Source organism: Protopterus annectens, chromosome 14.part0 (genome assembly GCF_019279795.1).
Source record: "Protopterus annectens isolate FY-2018-M chromosome 14.part0, PAN1.0, whole genome shotgun sequence".
Taxonomy (NCBI): Eukaryota; Metazoa; Chordata; order Ceratodontiformes; family Protopteridae; genus Protopterus; species Protopterus annectens.
In genome coordinates this window covers 417,345,874-417,364,610 of record NC_056748.1, presented here as the reverse complement: position 1 = coordinate 417,364,610, position 18,737 = coordinate 417,345,874, and the positions used below count along the sequence as shown (strand labels likewise).

Here is an 18,737-nt window from a genome sequence, read left to right as displayed (position 1 = left end):
TTGAGCAAATGGCTGTCCTCCTGTGACAACAGGTGCGGAATCGAAGGCAAAGGCCATGGAGGCTTCCGTACTAGACTTCTCAGTAATGAGTACCAGTGCTGTCGAGGCCAATCTGGAGCTATTAAAATCATCCTTGGCTTGTCCTGTCTGACCTTCAGAAGTACCTTTGGGAGGAGAGGCAGAGGTGGAAAGGCATACACATGAAGATTGCTCCAAATGAAAGAAAGAGCATCCGCTTTCCAAGCTGTGGGATGAAACCTTTTTGTGCAAAACTTTGGCAGCTGATGGTTTAGTGGAGAAGCGAACAGATCTATGTCTGGAGTTCCCCATGACACTGTCAATTTCTGAAATACATGAGGATCCAATTTCCACTCGTGGGGATCCATAATTCGTCTGCTCAACACATCTGCTAAGGAGTTCTGTGCTCCTGGCAGAAACCTTGCCTGAAGATTGAGCTGTAAACTGAGAGCAGTCTCCCACAAAATCATTGTTTGCCTGCATAGAGGATAAGAATGCGTTCCCCCTTGCTTGTTGATGTACCACATGACAGTTGTGTTGTCTGTTAGAATCAACACCTGTCCTGGAAGAAGGAATTCCTTGAAAGCTATTAATGCAAACTGGACTGCTAACATCTCCTTCATGTTGATATGTAGATGTTGTAGTCTGACAGGCCACTTGTTTTGTATCCATTTTCCATTCAGATGAGCTCCCCAAGCTTTGTCTGAGGCATCTGTCGTTAAAATCTGACTTGCCTCTGGCCGGGTCACAGAGAGTCCCTTGTTTAGGTGACATTCCTGAGCCCACCACAAAAATTCCTTCTGAATGCAAGGTATTATCTGAATGACAGTGTCCAGATCCTGGCAGTGCTGTGTCCATACATTTTTGAGATACCATTGTAGCTTCCTCATATGCAGTTTGGTATTGGGAAGCACCAGAATACAAGATGCCATGAACCCTAAGGCTTGAAGGACTGTCCTTGCAGTCAGCCCGGACTGATGAGATAGTTGATGGAAGTAAAGGGATAGACTCTTTTGTTTGTCCGGGGTTAAAAAGGCCATCTGGGCTGCTGTATTCAGTCTCACACCCAGAAAGCACATGTCTTGAGAGGGTACTAGACTGGACTTTATTTCGTTCACAGAATACCCTAGGCATCTTAGCACTGCTATCACATATTCCAAATGACGAAGAAGCTCTTCCCTTCCTTGAGCCAGAATTAGGCAGTCGTCCAAATAAGGATAGATCAGTATTCCTTTTAGTCTGAAGAAAGCTATCACTGGAGCCAGAACTTTCGTGAACACTCTGGGCGCAGTAGATAAGCCAAAGGGCAATGCAGAGAACTGATAGTGAGAAGTCCCAGCTCGAAAACGCAGATACTTTCTGCAACTGAGTCTGATAGGAACATGAAGGTAAGCCTCCTTGAGATCCAAAGTGACCATCCAATGATCTTTGCCCAGCAGAGGTAAAAGCTGCTGCAACGTCAACATTTTGAACTTGGGAATGTCCAGATAAGTGTTGAGGATAGATAAATCCAAAATTGGTCTCCACGTGTTCCCCTTCTTTGGTACTAGGAACAGGCGAGAATAAAATCCTAGGCCCACTTCTGGCAGAGGGACCGGCTGTATGGCCCCTAGTTGGAGCAACAGAGAAACCTGTTTGTGAGCCTCTATTCTTTGTTGAGGAGGAACGTCTGGCATGCCTTTGAAAGGAGGAAAGGTATGGAAATAAAACCTGTAGCCGTGGTGTATGATATCCAATACCCATCTGTCCTGGGTAATTAAACTCCAATTTTCTTTGAAGAGTGCCAACCTTCCTCCCAAAGGTGCTGCCAGACGAGCAGGCTCTGGCAGCTGAAAAGGTAGGTCATTGGGTCTGTTTACGAAAGGACTGACCCCTGCCCTCACCCGAAGCCTGTGCAGGAGAACTCCCTGTTCTAGGCCTGAAAGAGCCCTGAGCTCTGCCCTTACCACGCCTAGATCTACCCCTAGACTGGGAATCATAAGAAGGATACGTCCACCCCTTAGTAGGCCAATTTCTACTAAACTTTGGAGGCTGGACTTGCAAAAAATCTTTAACAGTCTGCATAGACTTAGCCTTGTCTTCCATTTTCTTTAAGACTGTCTCAACAGGAGGCCCAAACAACACGCCAGATTGTAAAGGAGCATCTAAAATCCTTGTTTTAACATGTTTAGACAAATTCTGATCCCTCAGCCAGGCGTGCCTGCGAAGAACAGTCCCAGTGGCAGCCACCCTAGACGAGGCCTGTACAGCATCAAAACCACATTGCAAAGAATGCTTACCCACCTGTTCAGAAACATGGACTAAATCTTGCAACTCTTTACAATCAATACCAACTGCCAGAGCATCAACCTTAGACTTCAATTGTGAAAGGAGATAGTTTTGGTATTTCAACATGTGAAACTGGCAATTCAGAGCCCTTATAGCAAGAGTGGAAGAAGTATAAACTTTCTTTCCCCATCTATCCAAGGCCCTAGCCTCCTTATCTGTAGGAACCGGATTCTTAACAACAGAAGCCTTAACACCTTTAGGCCCCTGGCTAACAGTTTCTGGGTCTGCCCTAGGACTCTTAAAAAGATACTTGTGAACGTCAGGCACCCTGTAATACCTATCCGGCTTAACAGGAGCAGGAGGCAAAGAATCAGGATTAAGAGAAGCCTCTGTAAAAACATCTTCCACTACATCCAAAACAGGAGGTATAGCCAAAGGCCTATGCTGGGGTAAAAACAGAAATTCCCTAAGCCTTTTCCTGGAATCAGAGAAGTCCTGACCTTCCCACTTAAAATGCTCCCTCATGGAATGAAGAGTTTCTGAAAAAAAAAAATCCTCAGGAGAAGTAGCAGAAGGAGTAGAGTCATCCACATCAGAATCAGAATAAGGAGAGTACTCCTGCAAGTCTTCAGCCGAAGACTCTGAAACATCTGAAGCTTGCTCAAAACCCCCCAGCCCAGGCTCCACCCTAGGTCTCTTAGCAGGAGGGGGCATAGAACCCCTAATCAAAGTAATCAAATCTTCTGCCATTTTAAGCATATGCTTCTTGGGCATAGTACCTGAAGAGCTAGGGGTAACACCAACTGAAGCTAAACCTGGCCTGCCCCTGGGAGAAGCCTTAGTAACAGAAGGAGAGGGCCTAGCCACCTTAGGAAGGGAGGGGAGTATAGTAACCTGAGAAGCCCCCTCAGCCTGACTTGCCTCCTGAGAGGCCACATCTTGCAACAATAAAGCCTCACTCTGGGAACACAAAGAAATCTCCGGTGGAGCCACCGGCTCCACCGACACCTCTAAAGAACCGGCGTCCGGTACAGACGGTTCTTCTGGCCTAGGCTTAACTGTCTTGTCCTTGCGCTTCTTCGAGGAAGCGGGCGTCGGAGCATTCGACGGCATTTTATAATTGCACCGCTTCCCAAAGACTAACCTTGCACAATCCAACCTTCTCTTTATAGTGCGTTTATTAAATCTAGCACAAGAGCGACAGCCAACAACGTCGTGCTCAGGCCCTAAGCAAGGAATACACAAAGTATGATAATCTCTATGCGGTATCTGTTTCCCACAAGAAACGCAATTATTAACTTTTTCTGACATCCGGTAAATGACTGAGGCAAGAAAAACAAAATATTCCCAACGGGTACTTAGCCAACTTTGAACTCGGTCTGAAACTTCTAAATCGAAAAATTTCAGAACGCCAACCGGCACTTGCAATGCTGCTTCTGCATCGGACCATGCGGCAAAAAAGACTGAGGATATGACGCCGGTCATGCGCATTTGTACCCTGACGTCCTGACGTCAGTTAAATGCGCCCTGACCGACGTCAGCCTTATACTTTGATATTCGGGCCGACCGTGGACAGCGGACTACCCAAGTGTAAGGACTGCAGCAATGTGAGATGAAGAACATCAAGCAGTCCCATAAATGCAAAATGTAAATGGTATTTGATATAAATTAGTACTAGAAAGTAAATTAGTACTGAAGTATAGCAAATGTGAGTATAAAAACTCTGGAAGAAAAAACATTTTATAGGGACTATATCTGTAGCAAATGTAGATGCTGTAAAATTTGTTGGGTATCATTATGTACTGTACATATAATTATTTTTCAACAAACTATAGCCTAATAAACGCAGTTGAAATAAAATTATAGCATTCATTTTGAGAAATGCAATGCTAAATAATATTTATCTTTTTTCTCATTTTCAGATGAGACCAAATCTTTGGCAGTATGCTTCTTGCTTTCATATAAATTGAAATATGCAAAAAGAATGTGAATCCAGAAGACTGTAATTAAAATACCTGATGGTCTTTAGGGACTTTGGTAATAAGTAAGAATCATGCTTTAATTTTTAGTAAAGGAAGCTGAGTCTTCAGTTTAATGTAAAGACCAAAGATGTAAATTGGTTCGGAGACTGTATTATGATTTTTTTTAAATGTGATATTACAGTAAGGAATAATAACTCATTTAAGTGAAATTTTTATCAAGGAAATTTTTAATCCAACTGACACCCTGAGAGTATAAATCACTCAATTAAACTGAACAGTTTTGTATATGAGGCAGAACTTTTGTCACAATGCTTTTTTCTCTTCTTTAACTTTCACTATGTCACAGTGTCATTAGATTTACACCCGAAAACTCATCATTCTCTTACAAAAAAAAAAATATATATATATATATATATATATATATATATATATATATATGTATATATATATATACACACATATATATATATATATATATATACACATATATATATATATATATATATATATGGGTCTACTTTGTTTCGTTGAATCTCATTTCACTGAATTTCATTTCGCCCCAATCACATTGCTGAAAACTCAAATTACTGAAAACTCATTTCACTGAACTGAACTTAGTATATATGGCACTGTGTAGAGTACTGTAAGGCAAGTAGAAGGTATATGCCCTTCTCCCCACTGTAGTGTGAGCCTGGAGTTACTATACATAGTTGGGGGGCACAGCCCCCCACCTCATTTGTTTTATATTTTATTTTACCAAAAACTTCAAAACAATAAATTTTAAGCAATAGACATGCATACCTACAACACCAATGACTAAAAAAAAAAAACAAAAAAAAAAAAATTTTTTGTTTTTTGTTATATGTTTTGTTACCTTAGAACACATGTAATCATCTCATAATATTATTATGTTTTGTTACCTTAGAACACATGTAATCAACTCATAATATTCTTGTAATTAACGTTTTAATGTACTATATCTGGTAGTTTTCTATGTGGAGCTTTTGTCCTCGGGCCTCTACTGAAAATGGACATATATCCAGCTAGACTAGCCCGGTCAACAAATGTAAAATAAAATAAAAAAAAAAATAAATAAAAACTCTCTCCAGAAAACAGTATGTACTCAAGGTAAATGGGGGGCTATGCCCTCCCAACTATATATACTAACTCCAGGATCGCACTACTGTGGGGAAAAGGGCATATACCTTTTACTTGCCTTACAATACTCTGCACAGTGCCATATACACTAACTGCACTTCAGTGAAATGAGATTCAACAAAACAAAGTAGACCCATATATATATATATATATATATATATATATATATATATATATATATATACATATATATACATATATATACACATATATACACACACACCAAATCTGAATTACTCCACTCTATTACACTTATGCTTTCCAAGCATTCTGTCCCAGGAATAGATAGCATTCCTTACGTCTTCTACTCTTACTTTAATGGCACCCAACTTGACACCCTTTTCCATTTATTCAATGATTGGTTGCATCACAACCTTGCGTCACCACATCTCCTGCTTATTATCTTGAAATTTATTTTGAAGAAGGGGGATAGGTCTCACCTTACCAATTGGAGGCCTATTTTCATCTGCAATACAGACTACAAACTCTTCTGTAAACTCTTACAACTCTGACTTTGCTCTATTTTGCATTTTATCATAGATCCAGACGTGTTTGGCATTCCTGGTAGGCCCCTTCTGGACCTCCTACACATCTTGAAAGCAGTCTTTCAATATACTGTCCAAACCAAACAATCTGTTATCCTCTCTTGTGATTTAATCAAGGCCTTTGATAATATCAGTCATGACACTCTTATAGCTATCTTGCAAGCCTTTGGACCACATTTTACCAGGTGTATTGCATCTATTGATTCATCCACCAAACTCATCCCCTTTATTAATGGTTGGAAGGGGTATACTGTTTGCATGCAGAATGGGATCAGACAGGGGTGTCTGCTCAGCAGCTTCTTGCTTACCATAGTGGTTGCGGCTGCATTTTACAAGGTAAGGGCAACTTTACAAATCTCTCCCTATTCCTATTGTTGTGCTGGTGTCCTTTTGCCCCACTTACTCTCCTACGCAGACAATATCCCCATTATTGCTTCCTCCTTGTCACAGCTTTTCTGTTTTTACGCATTGTTTTGCAAATTTTTTTCTTGCATTGGCCTGACACTCAACTATGAAAAACCCAAGGGATTCACTCCTTTTCCACTGTCAATCGCCACGGTCAATGGCGTTACATTTACAGATCAGGGTATCAAAAGTTTGAGTATTCCCTTTGGCACACTGAAATACATTCATAGCTTTTGCAGTACTTTACTAGATATGGCATGTCAGAAACTCAACTTTTTGGAGGACATTTACCCTTTCATTTTTTAAGAAGACATATTTAATTAATGGCACCTTTTTAAATATACTTGGTTATGTCTTTACCATTTACTTTTTTTCATCTCAGTGGGTTACCAAACTCCTTCAAGCAGTATTTACGTTTTTCTGGGGGGGGGGGTTCCTTTAACCCAGTTAAGAGAGGAATATTGTACTCCATTCCATATAAGGGGGGCTTTTCCTTACTGCACCCAGCCTTATATCTTCATATCCTTTTTTTTTTTCCTTTGTTGAGTCACCTTCATTCAGACAATTTAACGCTTGTGGGACAAATACTGTCAACTTTTCATGGAAATTTTTGGACTGCTGCCTTGCATGGAAAACGCACTAGGCTCCTAACTCGGCCTGAATTGGTAGATGTGCAAACTTTTTTATTCCGCAACAAGGTTTCCAAATATTCACTTCCCTAAACACGAAAGGACTGGTACTACCATCTTCTCAACAACAGCTATGCCATCAATGCCTGTGAACATTATGACTGGCTGTCCACTAAGGCTTGACGCAATGAAGGCTTGTGTATCATGCCTTCCCTCAATGGACTGATCTCCTATGGAGGTGCTCTCTTAATAGACTTCCTTCTAAAGGTTACTACTTCCTCCATCCACCAGACCAACAATCTTTTTTCAGAACAAATTGCCAAAGTTTAGAAGATGAAGAGCATATCTTCATAACCTGTCACAGAGCACAACCTTTTCTACGTTACCTTCGCCGTCGTTTCTTCTTGCCTCGCATTTCCCATCACCATCGAAAAATACCTTTAAGGCAACTATAGACAATTGTGGACTGATGCTGTGAAGCATGTGGATTTTCTTTTAGTATCTGTGATGCACACTTTATGGCATAACAGGTGCATGGAGCCCGCACTGGCAAACCTTTTTCTTTGGACCTTTCCATCAGGTTGTTGGACTCCAGGCTGACATAGCATTTAATGACACCATGAACTTAGTTTAAATTATCTTACAAACTGTTTGCTTTGCCTTTTTGTTGTTGCATGTACATTTCTGTATATTTTCATACTTATTTTGTAATTCTCTCACCTTTTCCTTTAATTAATGTACAGCCTCTGGTTTTAAGTTGCTTGCTTTAAAAATTTTTTAATAAACATTTGTATTACTTCCCTAACTTTACACCAGCAGAATAAATGGATTCCAGCATTACTCCATGGACTGTAAACCAAAGTATGGCATAAACAACAATAACCAGTGGTGCACACCAGTTACTTTCACTACATCTGCCTTGATTAAGAGTAGGTCAGATAGTTCTCCTTTTAACTGGTGCCCTAACTTACTACAATCCAACTTCTTTGTTTTCCCTTCCTCATCATTACTTTAGATGCAAACACCTCCTGTTTCAATGATAGAAGGATATAATTGCCCATGAGTATGGCTCTTCTTATCCAGCTACTAACCCTACTTTACACCTGGTAGTCTGTATACCTCAGTCTGCATAAAGGAACAACTTCCTTCTCCCTCTAGGCAAAATGTCGATGATGATGATAAAAATGAAAGAAAGACCATCATCAAGTCTGGCAAACAGGATTAAGGCTCTGAACTGTTAATGAACAGCTTCCTGTAGTCAACACTACAGGGTTTGATCTCTATGGCCTCCATTTGCCTAGTATGAGAAACTAAACAAGTCACTTGACAAGACATTGCTCCCAGATTACCCCTGAAGGGGGAAATTTCTGTCCAGTGGGCTAACCCAGTTAAAACATGTAAAGAAATAAAATAATATAAAAATCATCCTCCGCTACTTATGCTCTACTGTTTTTCCAGTATGCATGATTCAAGAAGCACGAAAGTGATGTGAAAATTTGTCTTAGTGTACAAATGAATAAATGATGGATTCAGGATAATTAACTGCATCCCAGCTGAGTGAAAATATCACTTAATAAAAGTTAATCTTTTTAAAGTGGTATAAGTAAGACATTTCTGCATGGGACCATGCCTCCATTTGAACTTCCACCCCCTTACCTATATGCAACAACAGCACAGCCAGTGCAATACTGAGGATAGGGACAGCATTCAAAGAGTTTGACTCTTGTCACTTGGGAAAACTGTGAAGTAACCTGCTTTCTAAGTATTGCTTTGGGGACTTTCAGGCACTTATTTATTTGAATGTGGCCTCATAATGAGTTCTTCAAAAGGGTAGGGCCATATGCTACATTGCTTAAGTTTTTAAGATTCATTACCACATGACATATTGTCTGAGAAAGTTTCTCCCCCTAACCTAGAACCATTCTAACTGATATTTAGAGGCAGTTGCATTAAATCTACTGCCTTCAGTGATTCCTTCTCTAATCATTTTTTTAAATGGTGCGATCTACCTTATGCCACATTTGCCCGAGTTATTCCAGCAGCCATTTCCTCTACTTATACACCTACATATAAATATATATCTGTGTGTGCGTGTGTACATATCTGTATGTCTGTACACACACACATGTACATATATAAGAAAGGTCCCCTGTCTCACTTTATTCCTGCATGATAACCCTAACCCTAAACACTGTTTATGTCCCAACCCTAACACTAGGCAGTGACTTAAAGAAATCATTTTCTTTAACAGTACAACTATTAGACAAATTTAGGTCTGAAGTTACCGTTAATGTTTTTGTTAAGCAATTGGGAAAAGTAACCATTTGTTTACTGTTTGGTGTTCACTGTCTTTTTTTTTTTTCAGTTCACGTAGGTTTGTTTTCAAAGTGCCGGTGTCAATACAGTTTGTCTCAGTCCTTGTGTATTTCGATGTAGTGTGATTGATGTATGGATATATATATATATATATATATATATATATATATATATATATATATATATATATATGGATCACCTTCAGAAGCTCAAAATTTAAAAACTTCAAGCTTCAAACAGCTAAGACCCGAAGATCAAGGTTTTGAAACTTCTAACGTTTTGAATGAAGATTACCGGACAATGCGGAATGGGATGTTTACCATTTTCCTCACTGTGATGCAATCTCGGAGTTGGTATACTTAATTAACAGGGGGTGTGGGGGGTGCAGGGATGCTTGCCCCCCCCCCCCCAGCAAAAACGTAAAACAAAATTGTTTTTATTTCGTTTTCGAAGTTTCAAAACTTCGATCTTCTGGTCTCAGCCATTTGAAGTTTGAAGTTTTGAAACTTTGAGCTTTAGAAGTAGATCCATGCAAATATATATTTATGTGTGTAGTGTGTGTATATGTGTTCATGTGATATCATGAGTGCACATGCACACACACGCGCACGCACATGCAGGCATGCACGCCCACACAAATAATTGAGACAGTAGCTCATTGAGCATTCTGAGCTGTGTGCAATTAAAAACACGAAGTAATTTTTGTGTGTACTAATCACAGTACAGGGGAGATTGGGAGTATGTCCTTTCCCACCTCCTGTGAGATGTCGGAGTTGGCATTGTGGGAATGGGGGGAGTGACAGGAGGTTGTCTCCCTGCATACATGCTGGTTTACTTTGATAGCGTGTTGGTTAGTTTGTGTCATATAAATGTTTGTCTGTATGTGATGCCAGAGTATTTCTGCATGTGTTGTATTTAGTGATTACCAGTTAGCAGTGTGTGGGTGTTGGCTGCATGTGGCGAGTTTATGTCAGTCTGTGAGTCTGCAATGGGGTGTGTGGTAATTTTTTACTGCTTGTGGTATGATCGCTTTATTCTAGTCAGTTATTCAATACATATGCATTGTGTGTGTGTGTGTGTGTGTGTGTGTGTGTATATATATATATATATATATATATATATATATATATATATATATATATATATATATAATAAAATAAAATACAGGTCTAAATTTGCATATTCACATTAAACTTTCTATCCAAATTACAGTTCTATACAATATTAAAAATTCATTCTGCAAAATAATGTACAGTTCACTAACAAAAATCTAGTAAAATTGCATGCAGATTCATAGAAAATTACAGGTGCAAATTCCATCTGTCTTAAAATGCTATTTAGATTATATACAGCACTTTCATAAAGTAAAACTATTAAATTATACATTCTAGGTAACTGAACAAGACAGAGAAAACCATACAAATCTAAGGGCAAAGCTTTTTCTCTTTCTATGAAAGTTCTATAGAAGTAATAAACAGATAAAACACTGACAATTAACAATTATATTTGCTTTAGATGATCATCAATGGAAATATAAAATGTCTAATGTAGACTGGAAAAATGCAAGTCATTATAGGTTATTGGAAACAATTTAAACACATACTTTTAGATCAGTTGTTCTGTGCCCTTCTCCTGTTTATGTTACTACTGAACATCATCATTAGTACTAGAACTTTAACAACAATGATTGCTGTAGACATTACAGTAATTCTGATACATACCTTAATGTAAGGGTCAGGTCCTGTTTCACCATCTTTGGGATCTTTCAGCAAAAGGACCTTCATTTGTTCATAAAAAAGCCTTTACAGGAACTGCTGTAATATGTTAGAGAACAAAAACAAAACTTTAAACTGTATTAAAAATACAGTATCAAAGAATTATTTTTGAGTGTAATGCCTTTTACAACTGCAAACCTTAAGCATTAATGGGTGTATAGTAGCTTACTTTTTTCTTTGTAACTTTTCAACTCATGAGTTTGCAACTGCCATCCTCCAACCTGGAAGTATGTCTGCTTTTGATAAACGTGCTGCTTAAAAGAAGATAACAGCTTCTTCCAACTACACATTCTCAGACACTTTGTGTTTCAATTGTATTTACAAAATTTGCCATTTTTTAAACTGGAAAAAAATGCCTTAAAGTATAAATATATCTGGTTCACTTCTCTCTATTAAAAGTTTAGGATAGGCTGATTTATAAGAAAACAAACAGAAAACTAGAATCATCACAAACAGTGTTCTGATGGCACACAGTGGTTCCTGCTCTGCCAAAAAGTATTACAAGCTTAAAACAATGTGACATGTATTGCCTAACTTATTACAACAACAATGCATTTTTTGCCATCAAAAGTTTATTGTTTATAAACTTTATTAATTTACTGATCCTCACTACAGTAATCATAAAGTGAAGTGAAACCAGTCTCAACAATTTTATTAACATGAGATTGCTGTTGTGGTTACATTCACTTGGATACTTACTTTTTACCTTTTTTATCTTCAGAAAATATGACTGATTTTCAAATATTAGGGCAGGGCGGCACAGTGGATAATGTTGTTGCCTCACAGCAAGAGGTTCCCCGGTTTGATTCTCGGCTAGGATGTCTTCTGTGTGGAGTCTGCATGTCCTCCTTGTGTTCACATAGGTTTCTTCCAGGTGCTCTGGTTTCCTCCCACATTCCAAAGACATGCAGTAGGTGGATTGAACACTCTAAACTGGCCATAAGTGTGAACGTGTGTGTGTGCGTGTGAGTATGTGATGTGGATGAATTACCATGGCAGGGCTAGCCACCCAGTGGTGTAAACCTTGGCTCTATATGATTGTCACTATTAAAGTGACCTCCACCCCGACCGCATGTGCAAAAATGGGAAAAAGGGGTTGTGGATTTGTGGATGGAGTTCAAATATTATGGCCAGCTTTTTTTTGTTGTTTAAACAACAAAGAAGGTACTTCACTACCAATGTGTGACTGCTTTAACCTTGAGCAAACACAGCACTTTTTTAATTTTTTTCTCAAGTTAGTGAAGCAGAGATTCAGAAATATAAGGCGCTAGTAGTCAAAGAAAGGACAGTTGGATAATAACTTTTCCTTCACCGCCAAATTATTCCACCTTTAAAATCGCATACATCTGCTGGTACAAGGAGACAATTAATATACTTAAATGGCAGATTAGATAGCTTAAAAACATCTACCCCTTCCTTTCACCTTTTCTCCACACGCCCCATGCACTCTTGAATTCCTCTGTACATCCCTTTCCACCCCACACTTTCTTCAAGGAGAGTGATGTGGACCTTTTGAAGGAAATGAAAGAGAGTATTTTAGGAGAGTCTGGTAGTAATACATCCCACCAATATTTTCAGCTGCATGTCCTTCATGTTCACAATGACTCTCTCATAACCCCGGCATTATCTTGTGCCTGCATATCATGTCTCCTTCTTCTGGGTTCTAGTGAGAAAAGCTCAACATTTTCTTATCTGCTGTGCTTATACCCACTTTCTACAATTCCACATACTTTTCCTCCAAATATGTGAAGCCCCTCTATACCAGACGGAGAGAAATGTCTCTGCAGCTTCTCATAGTAATGTATTTATGGCTTGACCAAGGGATATCAGAATGGAAACATTGTTTCTTTGCTTCTTGAGTTCTTCCACTAGGAATACATACCACTATTCCTTTTTCCATTGCCATGGCCCTTTCACTCTGCTTCTGATGGTCCAATCCAGAAGAGATCAACACTTTCAGAACCTCTTCCTGCTTCGTCACCATCACAAGCATCAGAGCTGTATTCAACTAAGTGCAATACTTTACATCAGTCTGCACTGAACCTCAACTACCATCTTCATGGCCATTTGGTCAGCCTTTCCAAGTCTTTCAGTAGATTCCTCACCCCCATTCTGCAGTGGTGCATCCATACTTGTGTCATCAGTAAAAATATTTCTCCTGCTCTCTGTTCTCTCATATAAATCTGAAATGAGGGCACAGAATAGTACTGAAGGCAGGATTAGCCTCTGCAGCACGCGAGAAGTCACTTCTCTTATTGACATTTTTCCTCATCATTTCTCTTATTTCTGACATTTCCTATTACCATAACCCTCTGTTCCTTACCCCTTTTCAAAGCCACAACCGAGTTTCATGTTACTGACCATACCTCCAACTCCTATAGCTTTTCTTGCAACCATGTATGAGTGACCATGTCAACCAGTACCTCTCTCTCAGTTTCTCCTTTAACCCAGTCATAATTTTGGATCATGATGGGTTGGTTTGTTGATGAGGATGGGGCACAAACTGAAAGGTCATGCCGGCCACAAACTCATGTTGGTCATTGTTCTGGACTGTTCTCCAGGAAGTCCATTTTTTTCCCTCCGTATTCTCCCAGGACCTTCCCTGCCATAACAAATGGTTACTCATATTTCTCTATGTTCTCATGTACAACCATACTACTCTTGCTGTCCTGAAGTACTTCTACAATAAGCAGATGTGTTTTACAGCAATCCACCTGGGATCTGCTAACACAATGGGCAGACTTCTCAGGACAGCCCACATGTTCTCTGTTGTCTTATTCTCCCTTTGGCAGACAAATCCGTCTCCAATTCCTCTTATTCTATCCCACTGTCCATCCACTCCTTTCTGTATTCTACCCTTTCCTCCTTTTAAAGTAAAGTTTTAATTCAACACTTTGGCTCCCACTAATACTTATCTCCCTCCCATTCTTATTTAGCCTAACCAGATTTGACCTTCCCTTCCTCCTTTATTCTGATATATGCTTAAAGACACTGTTCACCTTTTGTGACTCTTCTTTTAGCTCCATTTTGAGTTGCACTTTTGTTGCCTTCACCTCCTTTGTTGACATTCAGCCTCTCTCCACGAACTGTACTTCCCCCACCTCACCACTCCACCCCTTTTGCCTTTTGTATTATTTTTAATCCTTATAATTTTTACATAGCCACACACTCTTTCCCTTTTTTGCTTCTTTTTCAAATCCCTGTCCAGTGCTTGAGTACTCTATTTCTGATCCATTCCTACAGCTTGTTTGATTTCAAACAGAAACACTTTCTCTGACATGTGTCCAGCCCCAGACAGCAAAGAACATAAGAGATCACCACAAGCAACTCCAAAGAAAACAACAAAATTTAAGACTTTGGAAACTGTTGAAATTATTCAAAGTAAAAACAAAGCTTAATGGACATTCCTGATGAATGTTTACATAAAGAAGTAAACATAAGAATGCTGAAGAAACTACTAGTATAACAGGCCCATACACAACTTCTAAAGGAATCTTTAATGTCTATAACTAATTCCTCGTAAAGGCTGCAGACAGACTGCCCAAGAAATAAAACTCTAATCATGATAGTTCCCAGAGGTATACATCAGCCTTCGTATTTTACTGAATGTCACACAGAAGCTCATAATACCCCAATACATACTAGGCATGCCTGTGCTTGGACTCGCAGGCAGTGCCATGCAGCCTCTCATAGTACAGCAATATAAGCCGATTAGGAAAATTACAGCCTCCCCTATCAAGCTGCTATATATGGCTTCTTGGTAAAGCACACTGTACTGTAAGTAACTGCAGTATACTACCTCACTGTGGTCTGCTTATCTAGTGGGGCAAGACAGTTACACTGAAGCATTTTGGCTTTTCTTTTCTTCTTTTTATAGCAATCCTGTCAACGTTTTAACCACTGACATCAACTTATCTTTCACTCTTGCCAATGTGTTAGAAAAAGTTTATATGTGAAACCAGGAGCTTGACATTATTTACAACACAGAAGTGTGAATAAAATGTGTGCTATTAAAATGTACTACTGTTTCTGTCTGCAGTAACCAGCATTCCTGTGGATACTGTATGCAGTTTTAATAAATTAAACTAAACTGTGTCTTAGTAGCAAAATCAACTTACTGAAATGAGTATGTAGGCAAATATAGTTATGTTATTCAAAGGATATTTAGGATCAGACCAATTTAATATATCTGGGCATAACTTTCATTAATAGAATAGCCACCCTAACCCACACCAATTCCAACCGGCACAAAGCCTCAAGTCAGTACTCCCCAAACATCTCTCCCCCCAGCCAAAATACATATTCTAATACTCACCAAATATCTCCTCTATCTTCAATCTTTTCTAGACTCCTCCACAAATATTTGCTTTATGACCAGTCTCTATAACTTGCATAAAAAAAACTGTTAAAGAAGCTCAAACCTAGCTCCACATCTGCAGATAACCTTCCAAATCTTAAACTAGCCTGCAGATGTCATAGCTTATCCAGTTATCATTCTTATCAACAGATCAATTACAAAACCATATTTCCCAACAACTCCATCAAAGCATCAAACTTTAGACCCATTGCCATTCTGTCCCCCTCTCTAAATTAAGATAAATATGTCAATCAGCAACTCCTCACGCATCTGCTCCAAAATTCACTTCTTACCTCCACTCAACATAGTTCTACGCCAGCCCACAGTACCACTACTGTACCTGCCAACCATCACAAGTGTCTTTCAAGGTTCTAGCCTAGGCCTCCTCCTCTTCAATATATTTAACTACATACTGCTTCTTGCCAAAGCTCACTATTCAGTATGCAGACAACTCTGCCATTACCTGTACCGCAAACAACCTGTCCCATCTACAGCAAATAACACAAGAAGCATTCCCCTCCCTTGAAACATGGCTTTATGACTCCCAACTGTTACTCATCCCCAATAAGACAATTCTTCACCTTCACCCCCAAAATGTAATGCTGACAGACCAAATTTAAAATCAACTCCCAAAATAATACAGTAATAGAAGTTGTTACTCATACAAAACTCCTTGGTATGACAATAAATGAAAACTTAAAATTCGATCTTCATATTCAAAATAGTATTAAAAACATGAAAAACAGGGAATGCTCCATGGGCACAAACCCCACCTAAATACAGCTACCAGAACTACTCTAGCCAATACTTATCTCTTAACCTCACTCCAATATGGAGCTCCAGTCCTCATCAAACTACAAACCTCACATCAAACAAAACTAGAATCCTGCTACAACAAAATAACTAAATTTGCAATTAGTTCCACACATCATACTCATCATTGTATTGCCCTTCAGTCTCAAACAGCCTGAACTGCCACAACACCTTATTTATCTACAAATAACAACTGTTCATAGCATTATGTATTAACCTACTGCCTACTCTGCTCTAGCCTCGCTTCTTCAAACCTATACTCCCACAAGATCATTACAATCCAAAGATAAACAATTTCTCCAACTGCATCAACCTAAAAAAATCTGCCAGTAAAAGTCTTTACTCCTACTTAGTGGCTTGGAACAACCTTCCTATCTATATTAGATCAAACTCTAACTTTCCTGCATTCAAGCAGGCATTAAAATGATTTATTAGTAAAGTATGGATCTGCTCCTGTTCTAAACCGGGTTAGGTAAATAGGACTCCTCCTCAATTTTCTTCTACCTTTTTCCTAATCCTTGTTTCTATCTCAGTAGCATAGTAACCTTCTTACAGTATTAAAAACATGAAAAACAGGGAATGCTCCATGGGCACAAACCCCACCTAAATACAGCTACCAGACCTACTCTAGCCAATACTTATCTCTTAACCTCACTCCAATATGGAGCTCCAGTCCTCATCAAACTACAAACCTCACATCAAACAAAACTAGAATCCTGCTACAACAAAATAACTAAATTTGCAATTAGTTCCACACATCATACTCATCATTGTATTGCCCTTCAGTCTCAAACAGCCTGAACTGCCACAACACCTTATTTATCTACAAATAACAACTGTTCATAGCATTATGTATTAACCTACTGCCTACTCTGCTCTAGCCTCGCTTCTTCAAACCTATACTCCCACAAGATCATTACAATCCAAAGATAAACAATTTCTCCAACTGCATCAACCTAAAAAAATCTGCCAGTAAAAGTCTTTACTCCTACTTAGTGGCTTGGAACAACCTTCCTATCTATATTAGATCAAACTCTAACTTTCCTGCATTCAAGCAGGCATTAAAATGATTTATTAGTAAAGTATGGATCTGCTCCTGTTCTAAACCGGGTTAGGTAAATAGGACTCCTCCTCAATTTTCTTCTACCTTTTTCCTAATCCTTGTTTCTATCTCAGTAGCATAGTAACCTTCTTACAGTTTACAATCTATAGCAATTCCTGCTTTTTAACTGAATTTTCTCTTCTTAATATATTTCTAAGCTATCCAACTTCCTCTCTTTATTTGTAGTATATATCTAAACTTTTCACTTTCTTGTATACTTTATTTTGTCTTATTTCTTTTCATCACCATTTTGTCACCTAAATATTTGACTTTTTACTTTTTTCTGCACTATGCTTTTATAAAAAAAAAACTGCTACTTTCAAACTTGTAAACTAATATATCATGACATACTAGCTATAATATCATCTTGACTAAATATTTTTTTAAACTGTACATGAACATGGACTGCATTTTATATGATATTAATTTTATTACTGTTTTACTTAAATGTTCCTTGGAGGTTTTCTTTCCTGACCTCCACTGAAAATGGGACCTCTGAACTCAGTCAGACTTTGCCGGTAAACAAATGTCAGTAAATATTAAATAAATAAATATGCTGTACAAAGTCTCCTGCAGATATTAGCTGTTTATAAATAAGTCCCAACTAGCTATTTGGTTCAGCTTCCCTTTTTTTTTTTTTTAAGCCTCGTTACTGTAAGCTTCTAAATTCAGAACGACTGGAAGGAAGAAAAGATTTGAGTTATTCCCACATAACTTTTTTCCCTTTCTGAGTGACAGACTGTCTGTGGCAAATATCAAGGCGGAAGGCATGTTTATAACAGTGTAATCATAACATAATTTAATATAGCCACAAAGCCACATGCTTAATATAATATAGGGATTAAAACCTAAGTTATAGTATAGTTGACCCGGTTTTGATTAGCAGCTCAGGCAACTGACAAAACGGCAGGGAAGAAAAGTCATGCCCATCCCAGGTCTTAAGGCATTTGTTGATGCTGCTCCCTTAATGGAAGTGCGGTCCAAAGAAGTGAATTTCCCTTGGATGTAATCGATGAACGTGGGAGGCAGGACAGGGAGTGGGAAGGGCAAATACACTCACCATTCCCTGGATGGATGCAAAGATGACTAAGCCCCCAGGATGCCTTTAGGATCCGTGACTGACCCAAGCAAAATCCAGAGTAAATCCAGGAGATAGGTTGGTGGACCTGGAGTTGCTGTGGGACACTGGGCTGGTTGAATAATCTCCCAAGTGGGACCAAAAAATAAAAATTCATAAAATAGAAAAAGTTTATTTAAATATTTACAAGCCACTCTGTGGAAAACTGAAGCCTAGACTAAAATGTAAATGACCACATGTTGACTAGTGTCTTGGATACTGGAAGTGCCAGACAGAGAAAATGGAAATGAG

At 38.8% G+C, this 18,737-nt stretch overlaps 1 protein-coding gene across 2 annotated transcripts in view; it reads right to left on the bottom strand.

Annotated features, from left to right (window-relative positions):
• UROS (uroporphyrinogen III synthase) overlaps positions 1 to 18,737 on the bottom strand; it is a 582,635-nt gene that overhangs the window by 529,332 nt on the left and 34,566 nt on the right. For both annotated transcript variants that reach the window (XM_044056186.1, XM_044056187.1), the window contains exon 2: positions 11,043 to 11,135. In XM_044056186.1, coding sequence (XP_043912121.1) covers positions 11,043 to 11,105 — 63 coding nt within the window. In that variant the 5' untranslated portion in view covers positions 11,106 to 11,135. The remainder of the gene's footprint in view (positions 1 to 11,042; positions 11,136 to 18,737) is intronic.